This window comes from Aspergillus tanneri (genome assembly GCF_003426965.1).
Source record: "Aspergillus tanneri strain NIH1004 chromosome Unknown AapTan_4_pilon_pilon_pilon, whole genome shotgun sequence".
NCBI lineage: Eukaryota > Fungi > Ascomycota > Eurotiomycetes > Eurotiales > Aspergillaceae > Aspergillus > Aspergillus tanneri.
Genome location: NW_022984631.1, coordinates 674301 through 685981, shown reverse-complemented (window position 1 = coordinate 685981; position 11681 = coordinate 674301). Strand labels below are relative to the sequence as shown.

The 11681-nt window shown below is 40.2% G+C and overlaps 1 protein-coding gene across 1 annotated transcript; it reads left to right on the top strand.

The window, feature by feature from the left end:
• Positions 1–2730: 2730 nt before the first annotated feature.
• Positions 2731–3484, top strand: ATNIH1004_005447 (uncharacterized protein; the record flags this gene model as incomplete). Its single annotated transcript, XM_033570101.1, has 2 exons — positions 2731–2821; positions 2871–3484. 2 exons carry the CDS (start codon positions 2731–2733, stop codon positions 3482–3484), a joined length of 705 nt encoding a protein of 234 aa, XP_033426133.1.
• Between the last annotated feature and the right edge of the window lie 8197 nt (positions 3485–11681).

Genomic DNA, 11681 nt, shown 5'->3' with positions numbered 1-11681 from the left:
GCATTAGTTTGCAATGTTGGTTTGTGCAGTTTCTTGCTTATTTTATCTTCTATATTTGGTCGTGGGAGGGCGATAGAGCATGGTAATATATATAGATATCTACTTTACCGCTCACCTTGATCCTTATTCTTAAATAACGAGCCGAATATTGATATATCGCCTCTTATTTTACGTAGCTAGTAAGTGGTGTTTGTCTGAGATTTTAAGATTACTAAGGAAATCAGGATGTTGTTGTAAAATATATATTTTATACAAACAGAAGTTAGTACACTCACTGAATGAACTTTATAAGATTTCGTAGGTTGACTAAATCAGGCTATTATAGATAAAAATTATTACTAAAGAATACAGAAGAGCCTATTATACTTATATTTTACTTTAAATTAGTATATTTACTTAAAAATTCAGGAGAAACCAGGTTTCTATTTCAAATTGCTTGAATTTGGTGATTTTTTCCATTGCGGTTATCTTGTGGTTATCCATGATAACCGCAAGATAACCGCGTTAAAACCGCATTAAAACCGCACTACCATCGCTAGTCACCCAATTAACATAGAGTATAGTTTTGTACAGGTCGAACTCGCGGTTGCGACCTGTTTATCTCCTAAATAATAGGGGAATTCCTGTAAGTCCCTCTCCCTTTCTCTTCTCCTGATGTCTCTTTATTATTTCTAGTTTCTAATCTTTAGGAACTTACGACAATGTCTCAGTCCCAAGTATCCTTTTATTCTGATTCCTTTATCAATCCCGATCTTCTTCAATCAGATGACCTTCCTGATTTACCAAGCAGTCAACCAACTGTGACTTCTATTCCTTTTACTCCCCTCCGCGATTTTCTTATGCGCCGAAGTCACTTGAACGTGTCGGATCTACACTTCGAAAGTTCTGGATTCTCTATGCTACTAAACCTGAGATGGATGACTCCCGGAAACAATTCGTGGAATGGTGGTTAACAACTACGTTTGGATTGAACTCTCAATGCCGAGATAGCTTACATTGGGATGGGAAAAAAACATCAGTGCTTTGGGAGCATTTTGAACAGGTTGCACACGAGAAGACTGGCGAGCCCAAGGTTATGTGTAAGCGGTGTTTTGCAACCCTTACTCATCCAGGTTATAAGCGTACGGGAACCTCTGCACTTAAAGCACATCTGAACGGTGGTACATGTCGCTTAGAAAAAAAGAGGCAAGGGATTGACCAGTTAATACGTGAATCAGTACGTTTTGAATATTGTTTTAAAGATATAGAGAGAGACTACTAATATTAGTATTATCTAGCCGCGTGCACTAACAAAGGTCTTTACCAATGATCTTTTCCAGCGAAGAATTCTTAACTTTATTACCACCGCCCGTCTCCCATTTCGTATTGTTGAACACCCAGAGTTTAAAGGCCTTCTTGAAGCTGCCCAACTCTCTGAATCAAGGCTTGATATTCCTTCTGCGCGGACTATCCGACGACTTTTAGACAACACTGTCCAGGAAAGGCAACAAAATGTGCTTAGCAAACTTCCAAAAGGAAGCTATCTCTCAGTTGCACTTGACTGCTGGACATCTCCCTTTTCCCAGGCATTTATGGCAATTACTGGATATTTTCTTGATCAAGAATGGAATTACTGCGAGGTCCTTCTTGGTTTTGAGCATCTCCAAGGATCGCATACCGGTGCTCACTTAAGTCAGACTGTGATTCGAATACTCATGGAACATAATATTGATAATCGTGTATTATCAATTACCACAGATAATGCGTCAAATAACAACACCATGATGGTAGGTTCCAAGAGATATTAATCGCAAGCTCTAAGTGGGACTTCTGTCTTCCGAATTCCATGTATTGCGCATGTTATCCAGCTTAGCCTAAAGGATCTACTTGGAAAGATAAAAGCAAATCCAACAAATAAGGAAGCAAGACTGAGTGGTCTGATTCGCGTACACAGTCACTACAAACTAGCTCTCGGCAGCCTACAAGGAATATTATGGGAACCTTAAAAAAGGTAAGTATATCTTCGCGCTCTCTTTATACTTATACTAATATATATTATCCTTAGATTCGAGAGCTCGCTGTCTTTATCAATGCTAGTCCACAGCGCAGGGAAGCTTTTCTTACCCTTCAAACTACTGAGCCTAAGCTTGTTCCGATCCAAGATGTTCGCACACGCTGGAATTCTACCTTTCTGATGCATAATCGTGCCAGGAAATTACAATCAGTCTTTGATCGGTATTGTATAACATATCAACATATTCAATTTAAGCTAGATGAAGAGGAATGGCGCCAAGTTGAATATTTGCTTCTGATCACTAAGCCTTTCTTTGATTTTACTAGTGTATTATCAAAGACCAGAGATGTTACAGTTCACCATGTCTTCAGTATCTATAATCGGCTATTTAATCATCTTGATGACGTTGAGAAGAAACTGAAACGTAAAGCTGTCCCATGGAAAAGGAGAATGCTTCAGGCACTTCAGTCAGCAAAAAAAAGCTCTCAAAATACTACACTGAAACAGACAATGAGTCATATGGCACAGTCTATGCGATTGCAACAATTCTCTGTCCATCAAAGAAGCTTCGATACTTTGATAATGCGGATTGGAGAGGAAAAATGAGAAAGGAGAGGAAGTCGATTTCATGAAGCATTACCGGGAGGTTTTACAGAAGGAGTTTAAGCGATATCAGCAGCAGGTTATCCAGGAAACAGAACCGGTTGATAACCAAGCAATCTTTGATCCTGCTGAAAATGAGGCTTGAGCTATTATGTGAATCACAGACAGCTCTACAAGCTGAAGTGGATCAACCGGAGGATGAAATAACACGGTATTTGGCAAAAGGTACATATTCTCTATTTCTATACTATTCTGAAGTTAATTAATTTTATAGGGCTCACAAAAGGTAATCCTCGGGTCTTCTGGAAGGAGCATGAGCACGAGTATCCAGTCCTTGCAAAGATTGCACGAGATATCCTCTCAGTTCCTGCAAGTGGCGCTGGTGTTGAGCGGCTTTTTAATTGTGCTCGTGATGTCTGTCACTATCGTCGGGGACAGTTAAAGCCAGGCACAATTAAAGATCTAATGCTCCATCTCTTCTCATCTAAGTTTGATCTTGAACAAAGCGAGCTAGAGATGATTAAAGAGTATCTCTCTGTCGGAGAGGCTGCTATGCTTGATCAGACAAGACAGCCTGTTCCATCGCTTAATGAACTCGAACCAATTAGTGATAATGAAGAAGAGGGTTGCGAAGCAGAGGATTTATCTGAGGATGATACAGATGAATCTGATAACGAGGCAGAAGAAGGGTTATCTACCACGCAGCCTGTAGCTCAAACTAAGCAGGTACAACGGAAGCGGTGCCGAAGTAACACCTCTGAGGCTATAGATGATGCTGATAATGGTCTCCCACTTCCCGATATGCCAATTGAGAAGACGCAGGCGCGGTCAGGGAGGGTTCGGAAGAGGCCTAAGCTACCTGAGGGATTTGAGATTGATAAGCTGTAATATTAGAGACTTAGAAGAGAAATCGAATTTGGTCTAAAAGTGTATTCTAAAGGTTTCAAATTAAGAGATATAGGTAATCTATTACATACTAGATACTCCAAAAATACTGCGAAAAGTGCACAATTTATGCATTCACTGGAAAGTCACGAGTTTCAGCATGTTTGTAATGTTTACATATCCATGGATAACCGCAAAACCGCGGTTCTCCAAAGTGAAAACCGCAACCGCCCACAGTGCGGTTTGCGGTTTTAAATCAGCCCCAAAACCGCAAATTTGCGGTTGCGGTTTTGGTTATCCGCGGTTGTCCATGGTTTTGCCGCAGTCTAACCGCAACGCTCGAACGGTCCCTGCGGAACACCCTACCTAGGAAAGGAAAGCTCTATAAGTCTACACTTATATCTACTCCCGCGCCTACTAGGGGTTTAAAGAACTCCTAGATAAGCCTCTAACTGTTACATGTGATTGAAATTTTGATATCCTTGTGATACTTTTGGGCCGCTACTAGTTATAGTTCTCTAGGCCTCTATAACACCATCACTGTCCTGGAGAGGGATAAGAGGTGGGGACCTAGCTGCCCTGCATACCACAGCAGTTATTTTTTAGCCGGGTATTCTGCAAAAACAATAAAACCGTGCTTTTAGTTTACCACTTCTCTTTAAAAGGGGTGAGATTTTTTCCTGCGTTTTACTCCACCAAAACAGGAAGCTTGGACTGCCCTGTAGAATTCACTAGTAGAAAGCCTAAGCTTACTTGCAAGAAGAAACTGTGAGCTGTATCCCCAGTACTACGGCTCCTAGCAATATCTTTCTAAAGCTGTTTAGCTTAGATAGGTATAGGAAAACTAGTGCTGGACCAGAGATATAGGGAACAGTGGAGTCGAGCTAGTACGCTTACGCTGGTTTTTCGAAGCTTCCCTTTAAAAAGCTTTTTGTGGTTTAGAGATTCCCTTTAAAATCTTTACTTACTAGCTAAATCCCTAGCTAGTAAAGTTTTTTAGGATCCTACCTGGTTTACTTTTCCACCTGTTTATTTCTTTTTCTCCTTTTATTTTCCCTTGTCTATCAGAGAGAAGAATGGGGTCTTTTGAAGACCCAACCACCCCACCTAGGGACTCGTCACCCAACCCATCGCAGCCACCAAGCCCTAAAAAAGGGACCAAAGGCAAAAGAAAACACTCGTTCATCAGCCCAAAGGCAAGACTTGAGTTTAGGCCTGATTCCAATTCTCCTCCTGAGAGCCCTAATTCCTTTGCGTCATTAAGTCAAATGTCTGAAGATGAAGAGGTGCTCCTTAATAAAAAGGAGATGGAAAAAGCTTTGCAAAAACAAATAGAAAGTGATGCCAAACAAAGTTATATCCAAAAACTTGAGTCTGCAAAGATCTTACTGCAAGAGATCCACCATAGTTTAGCAAATGCTAAGATCCTTGAAGCTCTAGATATGCATCTGGAGGGCCTCTCAGCTATCCAAGACAAATTGCAAAATCCGGAAGCTAAAGGATCCCTGCTTTCCAAAGACAATCAACTTCAAAAACTCCAGAAAGAGGTTAACGCTATTAATCAAAAACTTGATAAAATAGCCTTAGCCTCTTCTCAACCAGAGCAAAACTAGTAAAGCCTTCATACGCAGCAGCAGTCCAAAAAGGAATAAAACCACAAGTAGTTATCCCAACCAAGAAACAAGATCAGCCAAAACGGGTAGAACAGGCCGCCTACAAAGGCAGTAGACTTATTCTAGAGGTTTCTGCAGCAATTTCTGCAAGACCTAGACTCCTTAAAGCTCCGAAACCAAATCAACCACCAGTTCCAGATAAAAGAAAAGGTAGACAAACCTATAGTAAGGACAGCAAGCACTTCCTTTACTAAAAGGACCCTTATCCTCACCACAATGGACGGTATTCAGGCGCCTTATTTAATAGAGAAGCTGGATGTCTGGAAACCACTTATCCCCTATACTAGGTGGATGTTTGATGAACCATGGGCAAAAATAGTTATTCACATGGTCCCCACCAGGCCTTTTTTGAAACCCAAGAAGGCATGCAGATGCTCAAGGAAGAGATTGAAATCTTTAACCCAGGTTTAAAACTAATGAGGCCTCCAACATGGCTGACCCCAGAACATGTTCGCGAGACCAAAAAATCACTCCTCTATTGTAGTGGACGTGCAGAATGAAGCCATGGCATCCAAGGCAATTAAAAATCAACTCTGTGTTGCAGGAGCTTTATGTAGAGCTACTAAATATATAGAGAAAAACTGCCCAATGCCAAAAATGCCAAGGATACAAGCATATTGCCAAATACTGCAAGAATAATCCAAAATGTGCTATTTGCGCAGAAAGGCATGAAACCCAATACCATGAATGTTCCACATGCGAAGTAAAAAGCCAGGAATGTCCCCACACACAGGTTAAATGCGCTAATTGCAGTCAAGCCCACAGAGCAGATAGCAAAACTGCAAGGAATGGGAAAAAGTCAAACCAAAACCAAGGCCTAGGCCTACAGAAAGACCAATCCCAAACAGTAGCATGGAATTAGATTACTAATGAATCAGAAAAACACTGATTTAGGAATCTATTTCCTGCAAAATAATACTGGACGCAATCAGAATGCTATGTTATCTTGCCTAGAAATAGGCCTAGAGCTTAATATTGACTTTATTATTCTCCAGGAACCATGGATATCGCCTGATAATAGCTTTACTATATCCCACCCAGCATATACTCCTATCCTTCCTGAACAAACCAAGGTTAGACCTAGAGTAGCAATCTACCACAGAAAGTTATCGAGGTTTAACTATTGCCAAAGGAACGATATTAGCACTGATAGTGATCTGCTAGTAATAGATATTTTAGGAGCAGGAATTCAAGATCTGCAGCTAATAAATATATATAACGAGCAATCACTAGAGGAAGGTGCTGAGTGGACAATAGAAAGAGCCCTAGCTAGGATCACCCCCTCCGCACATGCACTAATAGGAGGGGACTTTAATGCACACCATAGCTGGTGGAATTCAAAGACGCTATCACCTACCAGAGCTGATACTTTGATTAAATGGCTTGAAGAACATCAATGTGAACTGCTAAATAAGCCTGACCTGCAAACATGCTATAGAAAAGGAATGAAGAATATCTCTGTTATTGACTTAACCTTTATTACCAAAGGTCTAAATCGGTATAGAGTTAATTGGGAGATTGACCAAGAGCTTGCCTCAGGATCGGACCACGAAATCCTGCTTTATTCTGTTGAAGAAAAACGCAAGAAATCGCAAACCCCTGGCTAGTTTACCATATAACCTGAAAAAAGGCGAATTGGGCGCTATTTAGCGAAAGACTCCTTAAGCTAGACCAAGAATTTAGACAGGGAAGCTTAAATAGTGACATAGAGCTAGAAACTGCAGCTCTAAATCTCCAACAAATAATACAGATGGCTGCAGATACAAGTATTCCAAGAAGAAAACCATCTGCCCAGTCAAAAGCATGGTGGTCAGAGGAACTCAAAAACTGAGAAAACAGCTTGGAAAAGCTAGAAAGCTTTGGAAAAATAACCCTTGTACAGAGCTCTACGAGAATCTTTTAGAGATTAAAAATCAATATTTCCAGGAGATCAAGCAAGCTAAATCAGCATGCTGGAATAAATTCCTGGAAGAAGCTCGGAATAAGGAGATTTTTAAAGCTTTTAGCTATACTAAAAAGAGATCTATCCAAAACTGCCCATCTTGACCTATTCTGTGGGAAATCAAGAAAAGCAAGCAATCTCTTTTCAAGATAAATGCCATGCATTTCTTTCCACCTTGTTCCAAAACCCCCGGAGGCTGAGCCCATTGAGTGGCTAACTAACAAGGCAGAATCAACCAACTGGCCAGAAACCAGCGAAAACGAAGTATACACTGCTATCTTTAGTAGTTCTACTAAAAAGGCCCCTGGGCCTGATGACATTTCATTCTTAATTATTCAAAAGGCTTACCAAAACATTGCTCCAAGATTCCACGAGCTTTATAAAGCCTTAATTAAAAATGGTTATCATCCCAGATGCTGGAAAACTGCCAAAGGGGTTATCCTTAAAAATCGGCGTCTGCCAAAAGGGATTACTCAAGCCAAAGGCCTACAGAGTTATTTCCCTGCTTAACTGCCTAGGCAAGGTAGTAGAGAAGATTATTGCAACTAGGCTATCTTATCTAGCTGAACTCCCGCAATCAATCCTTTACCATGACCAAATGGGGGGAAGAAAAAGAAAATCAGCAATTATATAGCACTATCCTTAGTCCACGACATAGAGGTGGCAAAACATGATAAAATGGTTACTACAGCTCTTTTTATAGATGTAAAAGGAGCTTTCGACCATGTATCCACCAACCAGCTACTTAGAATATGCCTAAAACTAGGTCTTCCACATAACCTGATCCAGTGGATCAAATCCTTTATGTCGGACAGGAAAGTGTTCCTAGCTTTTGACGGCGAAACCAGCAACGAGACCCCAGTGCAAGTAGGGATCCCCAGGGATCACCTATATCACCTATCTTGTTCCTCATATATATTAGAGAGCTCTTTCAGCTTGAAATGTATGAGGAACTAGATAGTGATACAAGGAAAGCCTTTGGAAATACCCGAAAGCCTAGCTATATGGATGATATATGCCTCACTATCAGCTCTAATAGCCTAGAGAATAACTGCAGGCAAATAGAGCTGGTAGCCAACGCCATGTTTAAAAAGGAGCCAAAGACCATATCCAGTTTGACCAGGATAAAATAGAGCTTATTCACTTTAGCTCTAAACAACCAGACCAAGAAAACCAAGACACCCAGGTTAAACTAGATAATAATATTATAGTTAAACCAAGCCCTATGGTAAAATGGCTAGGAATCTACATAGATTCTAAACTCCTTTTAAAGAACACGTGCAAATACGAGTTGCAGCTGCAACTAGGGCATTTCACCAAATAGCGAGGCTCTCAAATACAGAAAAGGGGCTAAGCTTCCAAGCCATAAGACAACTTTATATTGCTTGTGTTTCCTCCATTGCAGATTATGGAGTCCCTTTATGGTGGAAAGGCCAACAGTATTTGGTAGACCACTACCAAAAACTGCAAAACACAGCTCTGAGAAAGATTCTAGGGACTTTTAAAACATCGCCTGTACAGGCCATGGAAATAGAAGCATCCCTACCCCCTCCGTTGGTTAGATTTAATAAAATCTGCAGAAACTATGTACTTAGAACTGCTTATTTTATAAAATCCCATGCAATTCAAAGCAGACTCCCCACCACATTTATACTAAACCCGGGGAATTCTCCATTGACCAATCAAGGTTTTGGATTGGAACGAGAAACCTAGATTACTAGATGCAGAAGACCCTGAATACCACCCTAGAGAGAGAAAGAGAAAATACCCTAGCCAGTTAATCCGACTGCTAGCACTATTCTCCTTTAAGACGTGGAAAGGCACCTTTCAGACGCTAGATCAAACCCTACCGCCCTGGTCCCAACTGTTAAACCAAGTAGTAGATATATCTATATCTAGCAAACCGAAAGAGCAAGCAGCCCAGGAACACAAGACGCTAATATCTCAATGGCTTGCTAATAGGGATAACCACAAAATTATCTTCTATTCAGATGGATCCCAGCTGCAGAGTGGTCAAAACGGAGCAGGAATTTTCCTCCTAGAGAATAATCCTCAAAATCAAAAGGTTTGGGCGTGGAATCTAGGTCATGAATACGAGGTCTACGATGCGGAGTTATTTGCTATCCAAAAAAAGCATTAAAACAAGCATTTAAGGCTATTCAAATTCCAACTTTAGATATCTACATCTTTTCGGACAGTCAAGCAGCCCTAAAAGGCTTCAATCAGCAGACACCAGCTATGAACCATACCAAAGAACCTTTAAATGGGCAACTAGAATTAAGGAAAAGAATATCAATATTCATATCCAATGGGTTCCAGGCCATCAGGGAATTTTTGGTAATGCCAAAGCTGACGAAGCAGCGAAATATGGCGCAGAATGGACAAGTAAATATTACAAATGTCCTATTTCAGTTAGCCATCTCAAACGAGAGCTCCAAGCGAAATGCCTTGAGGATTGGGATAAAGCATGGGAAAATGCTAGGAAAAGTGATCAATATAGGGGCTTTAATTCCATAGCTTCATGGAAACCAAGCCCCCTAAAGCTTCCCAAGCAGACCTGGTCAACCATTATCCAGCTAAAGCTAGGGCATGGGTATTTTAGATCCTATCTAGTTCGAACACCTAACTATGATAGTGATATATGCACATCATGCCGCAGCAACAAGCGCCAAACTCCGCACCACCTACTGTTTCAGTGCCAGGCATTTAGGGATATTAGAAAAGGGTCTATAGAGACCCTAGACAAAAAGACCGAAATCTGCCTTATCTGTTTACAAAGAAAGCAGGGCAAGAGCAACTGGTTAAATTCTTAAAAGGAAACCGGGATCGCCACTAGAAAGTGGCTCCTGGATCCCTAAAACAAAAAAAAAAAAAAAAAAAAAAAAAAAAAAGAAAAAAGGAAAAACAGCAAAAAGAATTGGAATTTCGCATGGTTTAACCCCTTTTATAAGGTCCTCCCCACTCCTAGAATGTCATACTGCTTATTCATGTTTGATTCTACCCACTATGTACGTATCTGTTTGTTAGTTCAAATCCTACCACCCAGGGGTGGTAGGTAGAGCATGCATAGTCTCTGACTGAAAAATGCTCTATAATATGGAAGAATAATAATAATAATAATAGCATAGAGAGGCGAGTTATCAGATTTGCTGTAATACTTGTTAAAGATATCCCAGCCATTTTAAATCCAAGTACAGAATTCCGTATCTAATGCATGTTCAACCTGCCATATATATTAGAATAATCTTGTTATGTAGTAATTAATATAGTAATCTGTTATATTTTTTATAGGAAGTAGACTTACTAAAGCCTTTTTAAAATGCTTTATAATAACATCCATAATAAAAAGCACATTGTTAATTGTTGCTTAATTTCCTTGAGTTTGCAGCGTTGCTCGGTCAAAAAGACTTAGGAATTTGCTTGTTGTGCGAAGCTTGTCCCAGTCTACTGGAGTTAGGTATTCTGTTTGAAGAGTATTAAAGTTCTTTTTTGTATAGCTATCTACAGCACCTTTATACTGTAGAGCCACAGAAAGCATATGATACCAGCTATTCCATCTTGTACAGTTGTCAAGTGGAATTAATCTCCCAGCCAGATCTTTAAACTCCTTTGTACGACCAGCTGAACCACGAATATGTGCAGTCACAATATTGTGAAGCTTTCCAAGTGGCCCTATTAAACGAAATATGGCCTGTTTTTGTATATTATTAATTTTATTACCCTTTACTTCTCCTATTGCTTCCTCCTCATCATACGAGCTGAGTTGCTCAAACTCAATTATGTCTCGAAACAGGAAGGCTTGTACAGCCAAGTTAATAACATGGCCAATACAAAATATTCGCCGATATATAGGATCCCATTTAATCCCTTCTTCGTCTTTTAGATATGTGGCTAATGTACGGCAAAGCTTATTATTTGCAGTGTGATTATCACAAATAATAGATCCAAGCTTTTGTACAATCCCATAATCTTTTAGCACTGGAAAAAGAGTAACAAATTGCTCCTCTCCACTATGATTTGCCACTATACAAAGACCAAGGAGAGCTTTTAATAACTTCTCTTAACTTTGTTCAGGGAGGGCAACGATTAATCGAATCGCCGCCGATCGATAATCGATTATTGACAGCCGATCATCGATCATCGCCAATAATTTCTTGGCGCTGTCATACAAAAATACAGCAAGTATTTAACTGTTACGGCCTACGAAACGGAGATAGAAATAAAGCCAAATCAACGTAAAATATCTTTTAAACTTCTTCTAAAACACCACTTGTTTGCCAGTGTTTTAGGCATTCTATCCTCTCAATATTCTGAGCTGATAGCTGCGCCCTTTCCCATGAGATTGTACGACGTGCTCCTGAAAAGACACGCTCAGGTTCATCACTCATTGCTGGAATTGATAGGATATCAATTGCCATGTAAGAAAGCCTTGGCCAGCGCTTTTGTTGTTGATCCTGAGACCACCATGTAAGAGCACTCGTACGAATGTCATATGGAGACTCAGAATTATAATCTTCATATTCATCCTGGCTTGCAGGCCGAGCGAACTTGCGTAGGTCTTGAACAATTTGATCAAAGTCATCAA